This window comes from Bubalus bubalis, chromosome 17 (assembly GCF_019923935.1).
Source record: "Bubalus bubalis isolate 160015118507 breed Murrah chromosome 17, NDDB_SH_1, whole genome shotgun sequence".
In the NCBI taxonomy this organism is placed as follows: Eukaryota; Metazoa; Chordata; class Mammalia; order Artiodactyla; family Bovidae; genus Bubalus; species Bubalus bubalis.
The window spans coordinates 626,309-649,178 of record NC_059173.1 but is presented as its reverse complement, the minus strand read 5'-3'; the positions used below and the strand labels follow the sequence as shown (position 1 = coordinate 649,178).

Below are 22,870 nucleotides of genomic sequence, written 5' to 3'. Positions count from 1 at the left end.
GCCAACAGAGACGCCGACGTGCGGGTCACCAGTGAGAAAAACCATGTCCCACCATGAAAACAACAACTATCGGCTACTTTTGCAAAAAAACAGTGAACATAGCTATACGTGGTTAAAGGCTAAAAAGAGCTTTAGGAAATGACCATGCTGATGGCTTCATGGGATGGGCTGGGCAGGGCCTCTCACCAAATTCATACACTGACGTCCTAATGCCCAGGTACCTAAGCATGAGACTGCATTTGGACACAGGTCATGGAAGGGGTGATTAAGTTAAAATTAGGTGATTAGGGAGGGCCAGTCCTACCAACAGGACTGGCTTCCTTCTAAGCAGGGGGTTTAGGACACAGAGAACAGAGGCAGACCACTGAGGACGCAGGAGAAGACGGTGGTCTACACGCCAGAGAGAGAGGCTTCCGGAGAGACCAGCCCGGCCCACACCTTCATTCAGGCCTTCCAGCCTCCAAACCGTGAGAAAAGTCACTTCTGGTGTTTAAGCCCCGGTAGGTGGCACTTGGTTATGGCAGCCCCCGCAAACTAATATAGTTAAATGTGGCTTGATTCCAGGTAAAGATTTTCTTCTTCTTCCAAGTACTTCCTAAAACGTTTCAGAGCTGACTTAACAGCGCTGGCCCCAGCGGCATGAACACCCCCTGCCGAAGCCTGTTCTCTCCTCTCACTCAGTGCTTCCCTTTTAACGCGGCTTCACAAAGGAAAGGGAGCAGGAGAGGACACCTTTAGCTTCGTGATGCTGAAGAAAGGCCAATTGCAGTACTTTCCCCCCACAGCCTGGACCATCGGCTCAGCTCCTGGCCACCCCTCTGCGCGCCGCCCGGCGCACACCTGTCAGCAGGGAGGGTCTGGTCCAACCGCACGCTGCAGGCCGGGCCCTTTAAACGCCGGGGCAGCCAGCTGAACGCCCCGATATTCTGGCACTCTGAGGAAGAACCACAGGGGAGGATCTAAACACAGCTCTGGAGGGCGGGAAGGCACAGGAGGCCGCCTGCTGTGCAGGTCTGCTCATGGCTCGCTTGCCCGGACACGGGGTCTGCTGGTTCAGCGCAGGCCAGGGGAGAGGAGGCAGGAGCGGGCCCCCTGATGTCCAGGGCACAGAGACGTGTGGCACAGGGTACAGGCGGCGGTGGCGGCGGCAGCTCGGCGGCCTTCTCAAGACAGGCAGGAGCCTGGAACGTAGAGCAGAAAGATGGGCGGGACATGGGAACCAGAGACGGACACGCTGTAGACAGGACTCGCTCTCCGTTGCTCTCCTCTCCTCTCTCTCCCAGAGGCAGGGGCTGCGGCCTGGGTGGGCATCACAGTGGCCCTTGGAGGTGGGCTGCAACCCTCAGGCTGGGACCGCAGTCCTAGAAGCAGCCCAGCAGGAAAAGGCTGAAGCTCAGACAAGAATCTGAGAATAGAGGCCAGGAGCCCTTGAGCCTGGTCGCCAGACCCGGGACACAAGAGCACCCAGCGGACACATAGCAGAGCTGACTTGCTGCTGGTCACCCGAGCAACCAAGTTAGGAGTTTCTCATTTGCCTGACCTCACGATCAATACGCGTTTTCTGGAAGAAAGAACAAACTAAGGAATTAAGGACAAGCGAACGCACTGCCTTGTGACAGGCCGGGCCTCACAGCCTGGGTGAGGGGGGTGAACGGAATGCGTCACCCTCCCCCCGTGGCAAGCCGAGGGACAAAGACAGGGCATGTTGACGCTGTGTCCCTAACGTGCCCCAGGGCCGCGAAAAGCACGGCCGGCTGCCTGGGCGCCCATGTCTGAGCCAGGGCGGCAGGCCCAGCTCAGAAAACAGCCTTCCTTGGGCCAACCCTATCTGTACCAGGTCCCACTCAGGCCTCTGCCCTCTTTGGAAAAAAGAAGAAGAGAGAAGTGAAGACAAAGAAACGGGAGGGGAGAGTTTCAACACTCACCTCTCCGTATAAGTCTCCACTTTCTTACCCCAGGTGGGTACTCAGAAACTCCTCTACTCTTAAGAACCTCGAGAATCCTTCCCTCAGGAATGCGAAGGGCTTCTCGTCTACTGTTTTAAGTAGGGGAGCGGAGTGAGCAGACACACTGTATAGGGCTGAACAGGAACAGTGATCCGGGGTGTAACCGAGCCTCAGGAAGGTAGAAGAGGACAGGAGAAATTCACACGTATCCAGTGGAGTCAGCCACAGGACCCTCCTCCCGCAAAAGAAGCAGAAGGGCCGCACGCACACAGGTGTCCTCACGGTTAAATGTCACCCAGCGAAAGGGTCTCAAGGAGGAAGAGGACAGCTGGAGTCTGGAGAAAGCCATGCGGGGGCTTCCGCAGGGCCCTGCCTCGTCTGAGGGTGCACCCCAAGCACGCTCCCCTCACAGCAGTGAGGTTTGTGCCAAGGTTTTTGCTGGGGGCTGGGCACTTAGGCACTGCCTGCCTAGAAAGTGGGTGCTCAACAGAAACCATGCTGCTTGTGCGGAGTCAGACACAGTGAAGCACCCTTATCAGGGGTGCTAGGGGACGGAGGGACAGTTCAAGCGCAAAACTCCCCACACCAGCCAAGGGCCAACTTCCTGAGCAGACCCTTCTGAAGACAGCAGCCCCGGGGGCTTGCTGTTAACTCTTTCCTGCAGTGGTTTGTAAATGAGGCAGAGACACTGAAGGCAGAGTAAGAGATGGTTAGGGAGCCTGCCAACCTGAAAGCTACATTATTTAACTGTCACTCATTCCGTAATCTTGACAACAGCAACCTTAGTGTAAGAGACAAGGCTACTGACAACACAGCTGCAGCTACAGGAGGTCCCTGTGATGGGCAAAGAAGGCTGAAGCAGGAGCGCTGAGCGCAAAGTGCATCCTTCAGTTAGTGAGTGGGGAAACGTGTTCCCCTCGCTCGAGCCCCAGCACACCCTCCTGCAAGATCATCCAGTTCGCTGCACCCCCTTCTCCGAGTCCAGTGAGCAAACTTCTGACAGCAGTCTTGGTCCTCCTCCTAGGAAGAGAATGCCAGCTGCAGATCTGACTTCATGAAGCAGTGCTGTGGTCCACCAACAGGCTCACGAAATGCCAACAGGGGTCGTCCACTAGGCACCTGGGTCTACACGAGGCATTCTGTGGATCCTCCCATCTGTCTCATCAAGTATTTTGTATTTTTCAGGAAAAAGCAGAGAACTAGACTGGTGAACTGAGCTGCCCAGAGTCACACTACTGGAAGTGAATGATACAGGATTAAAATTCAGGTGGTCTTATCTCTACAACCCATATTCTTTCCGTTCGATTACACTCCTTCTCTGACTAGGCTGGCATCAGTTTCCCAAGACCTGCTCCCTCTGTGAGTCTGCCAATCTACAGGAGTCAAGGAAGACCCAGGTCACTCTGCCCAAGTGCTGCGTGCAGCAGCCTTTTAGCTTCACCCATCCCCAGAGCCACAAACCACCCCCAACCGCTCTTCTGCTGTTGGATGAGGTTCTCGCCACCCTCCAGGAAGCCGGGGAAGAGTCGTGTCGCCCCCTTCATCCTCAGCCCAGGTGGCGAAGGAAAGCGGTCCTTCCCTGCGCACCTACGTGGTCCAAGCACCTTCTCCTCCAGCTCATCTAACGCTCAAGAACTTCGTGTCACAGACGAGGACACCAGAGGCTCCGAGTGTTGAGGTCACCTGATCAAGACACGCCACAGTGACGGTGCAAGGACCCTCCATTCGGAAGGCTGCGTCTCCGCCACTGTCGCAGGCGCCCTCGGGGCTTCGCTTCACCGTTCTCCCAAGATAAGGAACCCCCGGGCTGAGCTCTGCGGTCCCACGCCCTCTGCTCAGCCGGCCTAACGCCTCCTCTCGCCTCAGAGAAAAACACCGCGCAGCGGGTCCGCGGCTCAGTGACGCTGCTGCGCCCGCCCTTCACCGCCGAGCGCAGCGCGCCGAGAAGCGCCCCTGCCCCGCGCGCGGCATCGCCCCAAGGTCAGGCAACGTCGCGGCGAGGCGGGGAGCCGCCCGCCGGGGTCACCAGGCAGCCCCGCGCCTCAGCCCGCCCGGGCCTCCGGGCCCGCCCGCCACACGGGCCTCGCACGCCCCGGCCCCGCCAGCCGACGCCCCGGCCCTCGGCCCCTCGCCGCGCCGGCGCCTCCGGCCGCCGGGACCCCCGCGGCCTCCCTCAGCGCTCCGCCCCGCGTCCCGCGCCGCGGGCCAGTCCTCCTGTCAGCCCGCGCCCCGCAGCCAAGCTACCTTCTCCAGAGACGCCGGTCTCTGCACAGCCAGGGAGCGGGCCAGCGACAAGACGGTGTTGAAGTAGAAACCCCGCGAGGCGCCGCCGCCGGCGCCCGAGCCGAAGCCGCCGCCGCCGCCGCCGCCCCGGGCCGCGGCCGCCGCCATCGTCGCGAAGCGGCGCCGCCCGCCGGCTTCCCGCACTCGGCCCGCGAGCGCCGGGGCGCACGGCGCAGGCGCCGCCGCATCCGCCTGCCGCCACGTGACCTCTCGGAGGCCGACGCCGCGGGGCGTGGCCTCGGGCGGACCCACCGCCGCGGGGGGAGCCAGGAGCCGCGCGGCCGGCTGCTGCGCGGCGCGCGCCGGGCACGAAGCCCCCCGCCGCGGGGCACGTTGGTCGGCTCCGGGGGCGGGGCCCCCGCGCGCCGCAGGCGGAAGCAGCTTGCGCGGCGCCTGAGGCGGGCTGACCAGCGCTTCTTCAGGCCTTCGGCGCGGCGGGGCGGCAGCTTCGTCCCCGCGACCCGAGCGCTCACCTCGCCTCGACCGCACCAGACTCGTCCTGCCCGTCCCGGGCCGAGCGCCGGCGCCATGTCAGCCTACCCCCGGAGCTACAACCCGTTCGACGAGGACGCGGAGGACGAGGACGCCCGGCCGGCGCCGTGGTCGGACAGCCGCGACCTCGCGGACGGGCCCGGCGCGCCCGCCGACCGGCAGCAGGCCCTGCGGCAGGAGGCGCTGCGCCGCGCGGAGGCCACGGCCGCCAGCACCGGCAGGTCCCTGTCGCTCCTGTACGAGTCCGAGAGGATCGGAGTCGCCTCCGCCGAGGTGAGTGTGCGGCCGCCGGGATCCGGGCGGGGGCGGGGCTCGCCCGACCAGCCGGGACGGGTCGTGAGCTCTTGGGGACTGGACGGTCGGCAACCGTCGGTCCGCGACCGTAAGAAACGCCGTCTTCACGCCCGAGGGGGCAGTTGCTCCCGGCGATCTCCGGACTTAGTCCGCCGGAGTGGTGGTGTTTTTTTCTACTTGTTGTCGAGAGGCCTGTCCACTCTGTCCTGATCCAGGTAAGTAGAGACTCTGGACAGCAGAGCCCGGGTTAGGGACGTGGAGGGTCTGTTCCTTTTACACGTTTCCTGGGCAGAAGCCGGGGCCCCGGGGCTCAGCCCTTCCGCCTGTGCCTATGGTGTCAAGCATCCGAGGAGATGGGCCTTTGGGTTCTCTCTGGCACTGAGCGCTCCGAAAGGGGAGCAGAGGGGCCTTGTCTGCCTGGACGTTGCTGAGTGCCCCCGAGTGCCAGTCGGGTCGAGTTTCCAGGCCCTTAGGTTTCCTTGCCCGTCCCAGCCAAGATGTCCTAGCCCTACGGGTGCGGTCTGTGCGTCTCTGCCGCACCAGCGCACCGGTCCTCCTCCTCCGCATCCATAGGTTATTTCAAAGGTGTTAGGACCTTGGGTAAGAGCTGTTGTTTCTTAGCCACCACAGTTCTCACCCCAGCCCACTAATGAAACACTGAGATTGGGCTTTATTTTTAAATGTTCTTAAGAATGTAATAAGAAAGTTCTTGCTATGTCAGCTAAAAATAATTAGCCTTAAGCATGTGTAGCTCATTGTCTTCCTCACCACGTTTCTTCATAATTTTCTCTTTTGGCACACTTCCCTCAGAGCTGGTCACTTGCAGTCTCTGAGGATTTTGAGGTCCATCCCAGCATTCTCCCGCTGCCACTTCCTGTCGCCGTATCCTTCGTTGGCCCATCCTGCCTGTCTTTAGCCTCGCTAAAGGAATTTATCTAGGGTCTGCTGGATTTCTATGTTGGAATCTAAATAGAAGGTGTTGACTTACATCTGGGAGGATTCCCTGGGGTCTTAGGGCCCAGGTGGAAGGGTCACTTGGTTAAAGGGCCCAGGCCCAAGGATGTCAATAGAGAACTGTTTAAAAAGGCATCTGTGACAACTGAGAACAGGTGAAGTAGGAAGCCAGAGGGACAAGAAGAAGAATACCTGAAACAGAGGAGACCTTGCAATCTGGCTTCTATGGCTAAGGCGTAGGTAGGAGGAGGAGGAGGAGGACGTTCCCCAGGAAGAGAGGAGCCAAGCTGCACACCGGCCAGGCCCTGCAGCCCACGGCTCGTAAACAGGGAAGTGCTGCCCAGGGAGCTTCCAGGAAAGGGCCTGGAGGAGGGGCTTGGGACCTGGCACAGTCAGAGGGAAGGTCGGGAGCACCGGAAACACAGACTGTGGGGACAAGCCCCATGCTGCCCCCCAGGGTCCTTCTCTCCAACGATGGGGACCATGAGAGCAACGAGAGAGCGGCTCCTCAGGCCGTGAGGCTTGACCTGGCCAAGCCAGGCGTTGCCCAAGAGGCGCCACATGATGGGGCCTGGGCAGGTGACAGGCTCTGTCATCCTGTTATCACACGCTGACCCTGCCCAGGGCTGAATTAATCTTCAGTCATCTGCTCTCGGAAGCAGGAACGGTCAGCACCCCGCACCCACCACCCCATACTCACCAAGTATTCTAAATCTCTCTCATCACTCTTTTATTTTCCTGGGGGGTGAGGTGAGTTCTGTCCCAGCAGATCCAAGTCACCTGACCCACTAATCTCCCGACTCAGATGGGAACCCAGCACGTACCCAGCACTGAGACATGTCACAACAGGACACAATTTTTAAAGGGTTGAGACTTGACTTTTTTAGGTCGGGAAGGTCGTAATTCAGGCCCAGTGTGGCAGCAGCGGGAAAGTCACTCAGGTCACCTCTCCCAAGGGAGAGCTGCCCTTCTCGTGAGAAACCTGCAGCGGTCACCTCTCAGGCAGGCGATCGCCGCGGGTCCTGACCCCAGAGGACCGAGGCAAGGTGGGCCAGCCTGAGGAGCACAGTCCAAAACCACAGAGACGTGTGGGCCACCCGACTCTCTTCTTCACGGGCATGAGTCGTTTCTTCTCTTTTCCTGGGTTTTCGTTTCTGTGACAATAATGCGGTCACAGCCTTCAAAGCAGAGGACACACGGAAGGCTGCGCAGGCTCCTCCCACCCCACCTCCCCGGCCCCCAGCCACTCTGTCCCTTCTCTGTCCCTGTGGAGGGAGTCTATGTGTGAAGATACACTTACCATCATTTTCCTTTTTTTTTTTTTTTTTAAACTTGAGCAGAAGTATTCTGTATGTTCTAGATGGCACATTGCTTAGCAGGATGGAGGGCATTTCCCTAGCAACATGAGATGTTCTGCTTTTCCCACCCTGCTGCTGTGTGACAAACCCAGACCCAGCAGCGGAAGCACAGGGTGCTAACCGCTGAATCCCCGGGGAATTTCCCAACGCTCTGTCCCTCTGGTGGATGACTTTGGCCTCTGCAGCAGTCCCTCGATGCTGGGCCTTTGCCTGGGCTGCGTCGTGGTCCCTCTGGTGGATGACCTCGGCCTCTGCAGCCAGTCCCTCGATGCCGGGCCTTTGCCTGGGCTGCGTCGTGGTCCCTCTGGTGGATGACCTCGGCCTCTGCAGCCAGTCCCTCGATGCCAGGCCTTTGCCTGTTTGTGTCCCATGTGGACACAGTCTTTATGACCCCTTTCACCACCCTGGCCAGGGAGACTGCCTGCCCTCTTCTGGCCACTGACGATTCGTGGGGCCCGGGGTGTCATTTCAGGGAGTCCATCAACAAGCTTTGGACCAGGGCCTGGGTGGCCAGCATGGTAGCATTGGAGCTGGGCCGCTGAGAGCATCCCGGCCCAGCCAGCACACCTGCACGCAGCCTCCTGCGGGCCCCTCCCCGACGGTGTCTCTCCACACTCCACAGTCACCAAAGCTCGACTTGGAGAGGTGGGCCCAGGAGGACACCTCTCCAGTCTGGGAACAGAGGCCATCTCGGCCATCTGTCCTGGGGGCTCCGTGACTTAGAGGGCTCCCTCATCCTCTGGGAAGACCCTCCCGCTCTCCAGGCGAGGGCGATCCTAACCAGAGGCTCCCCTCCAAGGCAGCCTGGGCTAGTTGTGATGCAGCCAGAGTTCTTCGCACAGGCCTGTCCTGAAGCAGAAGCTGATGGAGAGTGGCAGACAGCTGCTCAGGGTGATTCCCAGCTGGTTTCTGACTGTGGAGGAGGAGCTGTGTCTTGCTCAGATTCTGCTCCCACACTTTGCCGGCACAGTGGCCCTCCATGTAATAGGTACTTCCCAAATAGCTGGCAGGTGAGCAGGTGACCCGGCTGGCGGAGGAGGGATGCAGGAAAAAGGATGACCTGAGCCGTGTGGCTCTGGACGAAGTAGGTCTCTTCTGGATTTATTACTTACTTGACTTTTTTTTTTAAATACACTATTGATGGTCTAGTTGAAAAGTTTTAGGGTTTGGAAGGGACTTCCCTGGCAGTCCAGTGGTAAAGACTCCACTTCCACTGCAGGGGGCACGGGCTTGATCCTTGGTGAGGGAACTAAGATCCATGTGCAGCGTGCTGCGGCTGAAAGAAAGAAAAGTTCCAGGGCCAAGCTTGCTGGCTCCCTAGCCGTAAGGAGGCCCCTCGTGTGGCCAGGCCGTCATTGTCCCAGCAGGTCATACATCACACACCAGCACTGTAGCAGCCGGCCGTGTCTGCTCCTCTTCCCTGGAATGTCCACTTGTGGCCACCATGGCGTCCAGGGGGACCTTGCTTTGCTGGGCAGGTGATGCACTGGGGAAGCCGAGGGGCTGTCTGCTCTCCAGAGGCCATGTTGGGGGTCCTGAAGACCACCCTTAGGTTTAACGTTCCCCTGGAAGGTCTCACAGAATCCGTGGAGCTGTTATCCTTGCCGCTGTGGTTTGTTACAGTGGAAGGGTGCGGGTCAGCATCACACGGGACAGGCTGGTGGGCAGAGTCCTGGAGAGCCAGCACAGGCTCCCCCGGTGCTCTCCCCGAGGAGCTGTGCACGGCCAGCACTTCCCCAGGGCAACGTGCATCCTCCCCGTGGCTCAGCTGCCCGCCTAGCCTCTCCAGAGGTTGCACCGTGTGGCTCAAGGCCCCACCGTAACCACGTTGCCTGCACAAACTGTCGGGCTGGCCTGAGGACTCAGGGAGGTCAAGTCACTCTTCAGGGTGGTCCAGGGCACAGGGCCAGACAAGGCCTTCCTGGGGAACCCGCGGTGTAGACAGCCAGGCGTGCTGAGCTAGCCACCCACTGCCCCCCATCAGCCCCAGCACCCCGCACACAGCAGGGGGCAGCAGCGTGCTGCCTTTGCCCTGATGGTTCTTGGCCACCTGACCCCTGCTTCTGCTGGGACAGAGCCCCGAGTCTGTGTGTTCCCCGCTATGCTGGCTGAGGGTTTGGGGAGGGCCTGCCTCTACAGGTGATGGGAGTTACAGGAGGTGTAACGCCAGGCCTTCTCGTCCTCCCCAGGAGCTCGTGCGCCAGCGCGGGGCCTTGGAGCGCACAGAGAAGATGGTGGACAAGATGGAGCAGGACCTGAAGACCAGCCAGAAGCACATCAACTCCATCAAGAGTGTGTTCGGGGGGCTCGTCAATTACTTCAGGTCCAAACCCGCCGAGACCCCGTCTGCACAGAACGGCACGCTCACCCCCCAGCCCAGTGGCAGGTGAGCAGGTGCCCAGCTGGCTGGTGAGAAGCAGCAGAAGGGGGTTTGGTGCAGGTGGAGAGGCGTTTAGACCACTTCTCATGCCTTTAAGGGCCCCAGGGACCCTGAAAGTCACTCACCGGGAGGCGTTTGTCCTGAGACACCTTGAAACAAGTGTTCTGCGCTACTCCTGAGAGTGCGGACGCGACCGCCGTCCAGTCTGCCTACTGTGCGTGAATTGGGTCCCTGTAAACTCCGGCTCCAGTACTCTTGCCTGGCAAATCCCATGGACAGAGGAGCCTGGTAGGCTGCAGTCCATGGGGTCGCTCAGAGTCGGACACGACTGAGCGACTTCCCTTTCACTTTTCACTTTCTTGCATTGGAGAAGGAAATGGCAACCCACTCCAGTGTTCTTGCCTGGAGAATCCCAGGGACGGGGGAGCCTGGTGGGCTGCCATCTATGGGGTGGCACAGAGTTGGACACGACTGAACTGACTTAGCAGCAGCAGCAAACTCCTGCTCCCCGTGGTTTGAAAGAGAATGGTCACTCTAACCAGTGCCGAGGTGACTCGCTTCCCAGAATTGTTGCTTTAAAAAGCTTTCACGTCAAATTTTCCCATGCCTGATCCAAGTTGCCCGTTGATTATCACCTTAAAATCACAGATTATCTGCTTCAGGCGTTGGCCAGAGATGTGATAAAATCATGAGTGCGGGGTTGGCAGACGTATAAGTGTCAGGGGCTCAAACATAAAAGAACTGCGTTTCTGCTAAAACAAGTGCTCTGTCCCTCCTGCATCAGATCATTAGCTCTTATCATAAGAACAGTTTCGCCACGGTACAGAAAATCTACACCCTGCCTACTGACACAGAACATTTAGGCTGCTCCGCTTACTCAGTGTCTTCATAGTTGCCATCAGGACACCCAGGCCGCCCTGGTGGCTCAGTGGTAAGTAATCTGCCTGCCAGTGCAGGTGATGCCAGAGACACAGGTTCAGTCTCTGCGTTGGGAGGATCCTCTGGAGGAGGAAATGGCAGCCCACTCCAGCATTCTTGGCGGGAGAATCCCATGGACAGAGGAACCTGGCAGGCTGCAGTCCACGGGGTCGCGAAGAGTCGGACACAGCTGAGTGACTAGACAACAACAATCAGACCGTTGGTTTGTGGCTTGGTCAGAGGAGGCATTTGCCTTTCTCCCACGGCCACTGCGGGGAAGACTGCCTGCACCCTCACAGGTGGTTCTCCTTTCCTCTGAAAGTTTTCTTTTTCTCTTAACTTTTATCCACAGATTGAAAGAGGCCATCAACTCCAGTAAAGAGCAGGAGGCACAGTACCAGGCCAGCCACCCGAACCTCAGGAAGCTCCAGGACTCAGGTTTTCAGGGACACCTTGGGCTGGGGTGGGGCAGCAGGGCCCAGTGGTTCTCTTGGGGAGCTGGGAGTGGGCATTACTGCAGAGTTCGGCCCCTTCCCCCATGGAGGTAGGGATAAGGAAGTGGGAGCCTGGCCCGAGTAGCTCCCAGCTTTTCCAGCAGGGAAGCGCCTTTGCTGAGTAGGCTGTGACCCCCAGGATGCCCTTGGCCTAATCTCTAGGCCCCTGGAATATTCTGGGTCACGTGGCAAAGGGGAAAGTGTGGTCACCAGGTGGCTGGCCTCTTTGAGGGGGGAGTTGTCCTGGTTTTCCGACTGGACCCAGTGAAATCATAGAGGCTGTCTGCTCATGGGAAGGGGGCAGAGGAGAGAGTGGCGGCCCTCAGGACTGGCTTCCCGGGGCTGGATGGGGCTAGGAGTCGCCTCCTTTCAAGAGGCTGCAGGAGCCCCACCCCACCGACACCTGGGTCTGAGCCCCAGGGGGGCCTGGCTTGGACATCCACCATCCAGAACGAAGGATGGCTTGTGGGAGTTTGTTGGGGCGGCTAACGCAGCCCATGAGGCCCAGCCACTGGACGAGGAGTACAGGACGGAAGGTGTTTTGTGTCAGATTGCCCTATTAATATCAAATGACGGGCCCAGAAACGTCCCTTGTCTCAAGAGGAACAGGCCTCCTAGGGGCTTCTATGCACCCCAGAGAGCCAGGCATGTCAGACATAACCAACCTGCAGGGTCTGGCAGAGAAGGGACCAGAGGGTGTCTAGGAGGTGAGAGCCTTGGAGGAAGTGGGTGAACACTGCTCCTGAGCAAAGAGAGACCCCAAGTCTAGTGAGAGCTGGTTGCAGGAGACAGAACCTGAGGGCCAGGGCTTTGCTGCGTGTGGTGGGAAACAGGTTTAGAGAAGGCTTCCTGGGGTCAGACGTGTGTTATTACCGTTTCTCCTGTAGCTTGCACGGGTGTGCACGGTGGCCCTCCACTGTCCATCGTTACCTGTACTAAAGCTCTTTGCTGAGCTCGAGGGCCAGGGTCTGGCCAGACCACCCTTACCTGGGGGTCTGTGATCTCGGAAGGGCTGCCCCGAGGAAGCATCGCCTTCCCCCACCTTCCGCACCCCCACCCCTCTGTCTCGGTGGCCTGGGACCTGACCGCCTTAGGCCTCCCGCCGGTTGTCCAGGCTGAGTTTTATGAGGTGGCTCTTCAGGGCTGTCCGTTAACCGCCCTCCGCTGCCTCTCTGTCAACCCAGACTCCGTCCCTGGAGGGGCCGGTTCAGCTGTGAGCTCCGAGGCTTACCCGCGGAACCCGCACCTTCGCGCCTGTCACCAGAGGATCGACAGCAACCTCGGTGAGCCCAGAGTGCCGCTGCCTGCACGCTCACCCGCCCCGGGCCCTGGGGCCTGCCCCCACGCCACGCCACGCCACGCCTGCCCAGCTCCCAGCCCCTCAGCCCTCCAGGGTCTGCCGCCTGCCTGCATCCTCACCTCTCGTCTGGGTGGTGACGGCAGCAGGGACGGGGCGTGGGGGCCCGTGCGCCCTGGCTCTGCCAGCCCCCCCCCGGCCCCGTGCCAGCCTTCTTCAGTCGCCCCTCCGTCTCTAACTTAGTGACAAGGCTTACGGAGCACCCCACTTCTGTTCCCCCGCTCTTACGTGGTGAAAGAGCGGAGAGCGGCTCTGGGCGTGTTCCCCACTCCTGTATGTGTGCAAACACTTGTACTCCTGTAGGCACACAAACGCACATACCCGCGCACACATCTGTAGGCACACGTGCACACACTCACACACACAGTCACAAAACCCAAAGAAGGAGCCTTACCTCTACCCGGACAGTCAGTCGGGTCAGGACTCCCCTCCGCGGTCGACACAGTGGTGTCTGGGGACCCCGGGGCCCTCGTGGCCCCTCCCCGCTCACGGCCAGTGTCTCTGTCCCTCTGCTGACAAGGCCCTTTGTGTACTCGAGGCCGACTGTGACCTTACGGACGCCTTTCCTCTTAAAGACAAATTGAGATTGCTTTTCACTACTTTCTGTGACAGAAAGGAAATGTCTATTATAAAGAGGAGTAAAGCCTGAGGTACGTCTCAGATGTACCTCCAGGTGGCGGACCTCCTGTCTGCAGCTCTGCATCTGTGCTTGACCCAGCGTCAGGTTTAAAGGCAGCTGGAAGTTGTGTGGCCCTCTGTGAATTTCTAGAAGAAATGCCATGTCCATGTACAGACAGTGGGTCTCCCAGTGGGGGTCGGGAGGAGGGGCTTTTCCATCGACCACTTATTGCTTCTTCACTCGCAGCTGTGTGTCTTGGAACCTGTAACTGTTGCCCTGGAACCTGACCATCTCCCAGGAGGAGGGGCCGGTGACCACAGGGGGCATCTGGGGTGCAGGTCCCGACGCCCTGACTTGGCTCAAGCCCACACATACCCTCCTGTCCTGCAGATGAGCTGTCCGTGGGCCTGGGCCGGCTGAAGGACATTGCGCTGGGAATACAGACGGAGATTGACGAGCAGGACGACATCCTCGACCGCCTCACGAGCAAGGTGGACAGGCTAGACGTCAGCATCACCAGCACCGAGAGGAAGGTGCGGCAGCTCTGAGGCCGAGGCGGACTTGCTGCCCACTGCGGCGAAGAGATTTCAAAGGTCTTCTTTTAAACTCCCGAGAAACTTCACTTACTACTTCAAAATGTGATTTAACATGTGTTTGCAGATGTTGTAACAGAGTGGGTCTCGCGAGATTTTGTTTAAAGGACGCGGGGCCCCCCTCCCCTCAGGACCCTGACCAGAGAGCTATGGGCCGGGCAGCAGGCAGGCCGGCCAGCGTCTCCATGTGCCGTGTGTCCCCCAGGCCGCCCACAGCAGAGTGCCAAGGGCCGCGAGACCGCAGTGCGCAGCGCTCCCCCGCCATGAGCCCATCGTGACCCTCTGAGCCCCAGGAGAGGCCAGCGGCAGGTTGGGGGTGGAGGGGGTGAGCGTCCTCACTGTTGCGTGGACAGACACCACCTCCTCCCCTCCCAGCCCCCGAACTCAGCAGGCATTTGATTTCAGGAGGAGGAGGGGCTTCAGACCTGCCCCGCTCACTGTGATGCCTGGAAACACACACAGGGAGCAGGCGAGCCTGGGAGCAGGCTCAGGAGCATGTGTGGCCCTGGCCCCAGGCTGCGTGGCCGGCGGGCCCCGGAGCGCACACGGGAGTGCCCCAGGGAGGTGCTCCGCCGAGCTGTCCGCCCTCAGGTCACCCGGACCGGGCCCCCGCGCAGCAGGGTTCACTCGGCGCCTGGGGTCCCCGGCCCGTCCAGGATGCCCACCCTCTCTCCTTGCGCTGCCGGCCACACGCCTTGGCTCATCACTTGGTTGTCTGTCCCCAGTTTTGGGACTGGAATCCTCACATGACAGACCGTGCCTGGAAGCGTTTGGCTTTTTAAAAGCCCGGAGGTTACTCTAACTGCCCTAGCGTGCTCTCACTTCTCATTTTATTAAAGAAGAAGAAGAAGAATCGTTTTAAAGCACTAATTAAAATTGATTTCTGAGCTTAAATGATTTCGTGTTGGTACCTCCAACAAAATAATTGAAGGCATAAGGTCTTTTTAAACACAGATTGTTTAAAATGTTTTGAAGACAGTGAAAGGGACTGATTTTGATGAGACAGTGCAGGTCAGAAGCTTTAAAATCACTGTGCCGTTACCTGGCCCGACACGGCGACGTCACCGCTTAGGCTCAGTCGCAGGCTAATTTCAAAGCCCCTTAAAGCACAGAGACAGACCTGGAGGTCTGTCAGGCTGCAGTGAGGCCTCAGCACTTATGCAGCAGTTCCGATATAAAAGTTCCACCCTTGATGCCCGACCTTCCTAAAAACACTGACCACTTCTGCAGGTGACCACCTCTGCGGGCAGACACAGCTTTCTGTCATGCTGCAGCCGCCTCGTGAGGCTGACCCATGTCACTGTACCACTGGGAATGTCCAGGACACGCGGTGGAAGGTGACCCGATCCGCGTCTGCTAACCTCCAGCCCGTCGTGGTCTTTCTCCTGGTAACTGGAAAAATGTTAAACGTCTGCTTAGCCCACACTGAACCTGTTCAGGGCACCTCCAGCAAAAAGGCTGCTCGGAAGCATGACTGCAGCACCCGGCACCAGCCCTGGGTCTTCCTCCCCGACGCCTTCCCCCGTGGGTATCGGGCTAACTTCCTGCTCATCGCGCTCAGGTGTGGGCCGTTGGAGGTGAGCCAGCGCACCTGGACCCAAGCTTCTGCGCTGGCTCAGTAAACACGCAGAGGCCACTGCCTGCCTCTCGCATCACGGGGTTCCTGACTGTACGGACTCGAGGCAACCGGCACCTTTGTGAGGCTGCTCTCCCCACGCCCCCGCCTCTCACCCCGGGCTGTGGAGGGGAGGTTGGCCTCACTCTTCTGGAAATGTCCCCCCCACCACACACACACACAGCCCGTGTGTTTGGTTCCGTTCTTGTTCGAGTCCCGTATTCCAAGGCCTGAGCCGTGTGCCAGCGGGCAGCTGCTGCACGGCCACCGAGGGGCAGCGCCGCTCCCCCAGCCGGCAGAGCCGCTCACGCTCCTGGAGCGCAAAGGAGGACCCACCTGAGGGGCCTGCAGAAGCCGCACGTGTCGGGACACGTGGTGACTAAGGAGAAGAGTCTGCCCTCTGGACGCACGTGTCAGGAGACCCGGGGGTGCTGGGCCGGGACCGCCGCCTGGCCACGAGGGGTCCGAAAGACAGACCTGGATTTCCACGGTCCATCTGGAAACACACCGTGCCTTCCCAAGAGCAGCTTTCCTGACTCGAGGCTGGCTCCACGTCACATGTGCTTCAGACCTAGAGGCAAGAGTCCCTCCTGGGGCAGCGTTCGGACCCCGGGTGGGCTGTCGTGGCCTCTGGGCGTCTTTTCTGTGTCTTGTGGCCTAGGAGACCCGCACTTAGCGTGGACAGCACAAGGGAAGCGTGTCTTCACCTCGCTCTCTCCTATTTCTCTGTGAATAACGTGATTCTAAGCGTACACTACACCGGTTTAGTGGAAATCGTACAGTTTGCCTCCGTGAGCCTTTGCAGAATCGTTGACGTTACCGGTGCTGTTACGCATTTCCCGCTCTGATGAGTACAAATGACGAGCGAGGCGTTCAAAGCGCACCCGAGCGGGACTCCTGCCCACAGTCAGTGGCAGAGCAGCTCCCGCGCTTCATGCCTTCAACGCAACAAATGACCATAGTCCTTGAAATAAAATGTGATGTTTTTAATCAGACTCGGCTTCCTGTGGTGGGGACTGGGAGGAGGGGGGTGTGATTTCCTGGTGGTCCAGTGGTTAAGAATCTGCCTTCCGGTGCAGGGGACGCAGGTTCCATCCCTGTCGGGGAACTAAGGTCCATACCATGTGGCCAAACATAAAGGGAAAAAGAAAAGTTGCTGAGAGTATAAATCTTAAAAGTTCTCACCAGAAGAAAAAAATGGAGGGTGGAGAGGGGGATAAATTGAGAGAAGGGATTAAAAAAAAGAAAAAAATTGAGGAACCTCCCTGGTGGTCCAGTAGCTAAGACTCTGCTCCCAATGGAGGGGTCCTGGGATCAAATGATCCCTAGTCAGAGAACTAGATCCCACATGCCGCGAATAAAGATCTCACCTGCTGCAGCGAAGACCAGGTGCAGCCAAATAAGTAAATAAAGAAAACGAAACTGGATGAAATGATGGATGTTAACCAAATTTATCATGGTGATTGTTTTACAATATATGCATATATCTAAACATGCTGTCGGAGAAGGCAATGGCAGCCCACTCCAGTGTTCTTGCCTGGAGAATCCCAGGGACAGGGAAGCCTGGTGGGCTCCCGTCTACGGGGTCACACAGAGTCGGGCACGACTGAAGTGACTTAGCATAGCAAGCATGCTGTATACCTGAAACGAGGTTATACGCCAACTATACCTCAGTTTGAAAGCATCAATTGTTCAGCACTCGGTCTTCTTTATGGTCCAGCTTTTGAACTGTGGTATTGGACAAGAGAGTCCCTTGGACAGCAGGGAGATCGAACCCATCAATCCTGAAGGAAATCAACCCAGAGTATTCATCCAATACTCTGGCCATCTGGTGTGAAGAGCCGACTCATTGGAAAAGACCCCGATGCTGGAAAAGATTGAAGGCAGGAGAAGGCAGCAGAGGGTGAGCTTGGAAGGCATCACTGACTCAATGGACATGAATTTGAGCGAACTCTAGAAGACAGTGAAGGAAGGGGATTCCTGGCATCCTGCAGTCCTGGGGTCACACAGAGTAGGAAGTGACTGAGCAACTGAACAACAATACCTCGGTCAAACTCGGGCGGGGGAGGAAAATCCTCCCACCGCTGAAAGCCCATCCTCCCTGCAGGCAGGAAGGCTATTGGAGAAACCAGGTTAAAATCAGAAGCTTCTCTTTCAGAAGCTTTGTCCTCTAGACGGAGCACTGCCATGCAGGGCTGTGTGTTTTCACCTTGACCCCATGACTAGGGTTGCTGTGGCCAGGTGGCCGTCAGCCACAGGATGGAGTCAAAAGCTGAAGGCATCTCAACCCAGAAAATCAAAGAAGCAAACCCGGTGTCTGGACACCCTGACACCGGGTCTTAGTTGCGGCATGTGGGATCTAGTTCCCAGAACAGGGATCGAACCTGGGCCCTCTGCATCAGGAGCAGGAGTCAGCCAGTGGACCACCAGGGAAGTCCCCATCCTGGCTCTTGAGCTGCCTGACTACAGACCTCCTGTCTTGGGGAATGACAGGTACCCTTACTGCTTTCACTATTTTGAATCAGGGTTTCTAATCCTCGAGGCAGAAAGCTGGCCTAGGAAAGATGGTTATACTGTGAGTCCGTGGTGAGTAAACTCGCCTAAGATCACTGAGTCACTCGAGTGCTGCATGAATGGGCGGATCCGATTGCCTGATCTCAGGAGGGCTGGACCCCAAGCTGAATCATCACTGCAGTTAATAGACTTTGCTCTAAGAGTGGAGAGGATCTTGGGTGATTCCTGAGTTTAAACAAAAACAGTCTTCCACCTTCTCCGGTGGCTCAGTGGTAAAGAATCCTCCTGCCAATTCAGGCGGAGAAGGCATTGGCACCCCACTCCAGTACTGTTGCCTGGCAAATCCCATGGACAGAGGAGCCTGGTGGGCTGCAGTCCATGGGGTCACTAAGAGTCGGACACAACTGAGCGACTTCACTTTCACTTTTCACTTTCATGCATTGGAGAAGGAAATGGCAACCCACTCCAGTGTTCTTGCCTGGAGAATCCCAGGGGCAGGAGAGCCTGGTGGGCTGCCGTCTATGGGGTCGCACAGAGTCGGACACGACTGAAGCGACTTAGCAGCAGCAGCCGCAGCAGCCAATGCAGGAGACATAGGGGTTCGATTCCTGATCTGAGAAGATCCCACAAGTCGTGGAGCAGCTAAGCACCACAAATATTGAGCCCGTGCCCTAGAGGCCCTGAGCCAAATGGGCCCATGGGCCCTAGAGCAACCACCACCAAGCCATTTTCTGGCTTCTCAAGAGAAGCCACCTCAATGAGAAGCCCGAGCACTGCAGCTAGAGAAAAAGCCTGCACAGCTACGAAGACCCAGTACAGCCAAAAATACATTACATTGTTTTAAAGTCTTCATTTTCAGAAGCATGGTGTCCATGTGCATGCTAAGTCACTCATGTCCAGCTCTCTGCGACCCCACGGGGACCTGCTATTATGATGTGGAGGAACCTGAAATGTGTACAGAGGGTCCTGAGGAGGAAGTGTTGGTGCTTTCCGAGTGGCTTTTGAGGTTTTCATTTTGTGTGAGGAAAGGGGAACTCGGGATTGCAATTTTCTGTCTAGCAGTGACATTAAAATGATGTTCCCTGAGGCCTCCTGGCCCTTGCCCTGCCGAGGGCCTGGGTCCGGTCCCGCTCAGGGAACGAAGAGCCGTCTAAGTTGTGGAGCTCAGCGGGTAAAATAGAATGAGATGACAGGGCAAACAGTGCCTGTGTGTGAAATGTATACTGCGACAAAGGCATTCTGACAAGAAGTAATATTGTTTCGCATCAAAAGGAATGTTAAGCTGGTTTATACACTTGCTGTGCTGTCGCGGTTAGAAGCAGCAGCAAGGTCTCACTCCCGCACAGATTTGCATCGGATGTATTTTCTCAGCTGTAGCTACAGTTCCAGCGGGAGTTGCAGACCTTGATGCCAAGCGCAATGGAGACGTCCATATTTCAAAATCTATTTAATTGGGCAATTCAGGAGTTCCCATCCAAACTTCAGTTGAAGATGATTAATCTGCAATTGATAACAACAAGCTAAAAGACAAATTTTCAGAAAAGAATCTCGGAGGATTCTGCACACACCGTCCCACCATCTGGCTTCCCCGGTGCCTCCACACGGCAAAGGATCTGCCTGCAGCGCAGGAGACCTGGGTTCAATCCCTGGGTCAGGAAGATCCCCCGGAGAAGGGAATGGGTACTCACTCCAGTGTTCTGGCCTGGAGAATCCCATGGCCAGGGGAGCCTGACGGGCTGCAGTCCACGGGGTCGCACGGAGCTGAAGCGGACTGAGCGACTCACTCTTTCGCTTTCATCGCCCAGTAAATATGCGCCATTGAAATCGTGCAGCGTCAGCAGCACCATCCGGGTGCGAGACATTGTCAAAGACGAAACAGCCTAATCACATCTCACTCGGCACGGGCAGGTCAGCGTTTCAATGTTAGGGGACACCAATCCCAAATGAATTCCATTATTCTCGCTAGTGTACTTGGATGATGAAACAGTTACACTCAACTACTATGATATTTTGAACTTCCTTTTAAAATATCTCAGAAAAATTTTCTCATTAGGTGAGAGAATGTTCCAGATTGATAAAAACGGGGTGCAGATCCCCTGAGGTGTTAAGATGCTCCCATTTTCCATGATTTTCTACTGGAGCCAGGGAGGAAGAGCAGGAGGCTGCAGCAAGATTACATAATATTTCTTGATTTTCCTCTTTGTGCTGCAAAGCCTTAAATATTTACTATCTGGATCTTTAGAGGAAAATTTGGGGACACCCGGTCTAAAGGGTTGCACAGCACTGACCGAGAAGGAACGAAAGGGAATCAGTGTGCCTCTAGGGAATTTCACTGGAGAAGGCAATGGCACCCCACTCCAGCACTCTTGCCTGGAAAATCCCATGGACGGAGGAGCCTGGTGGGCTGCAGTCCATGGGGTCACTAAGAGTCGGACACGACTGAGTGACTTCACTTTCACTTTTTCACTTTCATGCATTGGAGAAGGAAATGGCAACCCACTCCAGTGTTCTTGCCTGGAGAATCCCAGGGGCAGGAGAGCCTAGTGGGCTGCCGTCTATGGGGTCACACAGAGTCGGACACGACTGAAGTGACTTAGCAGCAGCAGGGAATTTCACTAAAGGCACTCCAGAATGCTCTGAAATCAGGAGAAACAAGACAAGCTGCCTTTCAGCTCAAGTGACAAGAAAGTGAACTTTAAAAAAAATAATTTATTTACCTATGTGGCTGTGTCGAGTCTAAGTTGGCAGCACACAGGATCTGCAGTCTGGTATGCGAACCCTTAGTTGCGGTCCATGGAATCTTAGTTCCCTGACCAGGGATCCATCCTGGGCCCCCTGCATTGGGAGCAAAGAGTCTTAGCCACTGGACAGCCAGGGAAGTCCGAGAAAATGGATATTTTATGAAAGAGGTGGCAGGGCAATTAAAACCAGGTTAGAAAATGCCAGGGGGAACCATGACCAGACTTTAAGATACTGAAGTAAAGTTGACTAGTGTTTTCTAGAGGGGTCCGTAGAGCTTCCAAATACAGCAGCCAAGCCTCGTGCTGAGATGTCCCCCTGGGAAAGAAGAGATTAGCACGTTGATATTTTAAATAGTGCGTCATGGGAAATTATAATGGGGATGTGGACATTCTTTTGTTAGTATTGAAGTAGCAAACTAACAGGAGGGGGGGAAGGAAGACAACCAATAAGCTCCTCTTTTGTTTTAGGGAGAAAAATTTGGAAACATATGTGAAGCATGGGGGAGTAGTGACGGAGAACTGCAGGGTGAGAGGGAGAGGAGGGTCTCCAAGGACGAGTCTAATCCAGGCAGTGGCCAAGCTGTGCTCGTGGAGGCCGCACCTGAGGACCACCGGCCCGATCAAGTCGGTGCGGTGAGCACACCTGCTGCGTAGCCCTCTACACAGTCAGGCCTCTTCTACCTTAGTATCTTTGCCAGCAAAGAATCTAGGGCAGGAAGAAGGGACAGACACTGTTCTTCTGGGTCCTCAGTAAGGCAGCAACCTGGGAAGACCGTCTGGCCTTAGCCATCACTTGCAGGGCTGGACCAGACAGGGGAGAATCAGAAGTCAGTGGGGTGGGGTGGGGGCTTCCCTGGTGACTCAGTGGGTTAAGAATCAGCCTATCAGTGAAGGAGACATGGGTTTGATCCCTGATCTGGTAAGATCCCACAGGCCATGGAGCGGCTGGGCCCGAGCGGCACGACCATTGTGCCCTGCACTCTGGAGCCCTTCCCTGCAACAGGAGGCACCGCGGAGAAGCCTGCACGCCACAACTAGAGAGGAGCCCCGCTCGCCACTACTGCAGAAAACCGTGCAGCCAAAGACTCCGTACAGAAAAGTAAAACAAATAATTTTTTAAAAAATTCTCTGGTGGGGGGACTTCACTGGTGGTCCAGTGGCTAAGACTCTGTGCTTCCAATGCAGGGGGTGCAGGTTTGACTCTCGGTCAGGGAACTAAGACCCTGCATGCTGCCTGGCGAGGCCAAAAAAGAGTCGGCGGTGAGTCCTCAGTACAGAGGCAGCCTCAGGGACAGGAACCCTGGCAAGTTGCTCGAAAAGCCTTGTCAATGCTTTGAGTCTAAACTGTAACTATCTTAGAAGAGGAGAGTAAGTACAATGCTATCTGGAAACCTGGGGAAGAGCAAGCTAAAGCAGAATCACAAATCTTATGTTGTGGCCCCTTTTTAAAGCTTCTTGTCCTTTGTGCATTCATTTCCATTTCATTACCTCTTAGTATCTAGGCTGTTTTTGGGGGGAAAAAATTAAGCTTGTTTCAGCTGTGCTAAGGAAAAATAAGAAATTACTTAATTATTTTTATTGTAAAGAAATCCAAACATATACAAAAGTAGAATAATATAATTAATAGCTCCCCCCGCCACATGCACACAAACACTTCACATCTCCAGCTTCAACAATGATCAACAAGGCCATTCTTGGGACTTCCCTGGCAGTCCAGCAGTTAAGACTCCACGCTTCCATCCCTGGTCAGGGAATTCAAATCCCACATGCCCCAGGCTGCAGCTGAAAAAAAAAAAAGACCATGCTTGTTTCACCATTATCCAGTCCAGACAGTATTCCCCACTGGAGTATTTTGAAGCAACAGGAGAGGTATTTTGATTCATCTTTAAGAGGAATTTTTAAAGATGCGAGCATGGCACTTTTGCAGCAGAATAGTGATGGTATCTGAAATCCAAACTGGGGGACAGATCCACCCTATTCCAAGATCGGCATTCCTTTCCGGTGCTAGAATCTACCTCGGGGGGCCTCAGTTTTCCTATCAGCAAAGCAAGCAAAATGGACTAACTTACAGGCAATAATTGTGTAACACTGAAATGAGCCCTGGACTTCAAAAGACCTCCCTGAGTACTTCTTGCAAAGTATACAACTTAGGATAACTTCTCTGAGATACAATTTTGTATCTTTGAGATGCTCACTAAACATTTTTTTTGTATTTAATTTTGTATCTATAGGTAAACTTATTGTGATAATCAGTTTATGATGTAAGCAAGTCAAACCATTATGCTGTACACCTTAAGCTTATACAGTGCTGT

At 56.4% G+C, this 22,870-nt stretch overlaps 2 protein-coding genes across 5 annotated transcripts in view; one reads left to right on the top strand and one right to left on the bottom strand.

Moving 5' to 3' along the window:
• The window catches only part of PI4KA (phosphatidylinositol 4-kinase alpha), a 58,878-nt gene extending 54,522 nt beyond the window's left edge, over positions 1-4,356 (bottom strand). For both annotated transcript variants that reach the window (XM_025267211.3, XM_025267212.3), the window contains exon 1: positions 4,191-4,356. In XM_025267211.3, coding sequence (XP_025122996.1) covers positions 4,191-4,337 — 147 coding nt within the window. In that variant the 5' untranslated portion in view covers positions 4,338-4,356. The remainder of the gene's footprint in view (positions 1-4,190) is intronic.
• Positions 4,357-4,605: 249 nt separating this feature from the next.
• Positions 4,606-16,298, top strand: SNAP29 (synaptosome associated protein 29). 3 transcript variants are annotated; one of them, XM_006065577.4, is made up of 6 exons: positions 4,607-4,994; positions 9,517-9,713; positions 10,978-11,063; positions 12,304-12,402; positions 13,486-13,688; positions 14,919-16,298. In XM_006065577.4, exons 1-5 carry the CDS (start codon positions 4,758-4,760, stop codon positions 13,641-13,643), a joined length of 777 nt encoding a protein of 258 aa, XP_006065639.1. In that variant the 5' UTR covers positions 4,607-4,757; the 3' UTR covers positions 13,644-13,688; positions 14,919-16,298. The 3 variants fall into 3 exon arrangements, with proteins under 3 accessions (XP_025122995.1, XP_006065639.1, XP_044786536.1); XM_044930601.2 differs by having other exon boundaries at positions 13,486-16,298; XM_025267210.3 differs by lacking the exon at positions 12,304-12,402 and having other exon boundaries at positions 4,606-4,994; positions 13,486-16,298.
• The last annotated feature ends 6,572 nt before the right edge of the window (positions 16,299-22,870 follow it).

Excerpts from the sequence above, each read along its gene's own strand:
- SNAP29 (XM_006065577.4), top strand. The coding sequence starts at position 4,758 with ATGTCAGCCTACCCCCGGAGCTACAACCCGTTCGACGAGGACGCGGAG. Across the intron at positions 4,995-9,516 it reads TCGGAGTCGCCTCCGCCGAG|GAGCTCGTGCGCCAGCGCGG; the intron begins GTGAGTGTGCGG and ends CGTCCTCCCCAG. Across the intron at positions 12,403-13,485 it reads GAGGATCGACAGCAACCTCG|ATGAGCTGTCCGTGGGCCTG; the intron begins GTGAGCCCAGAG and ends CCTGTCCTGCAG.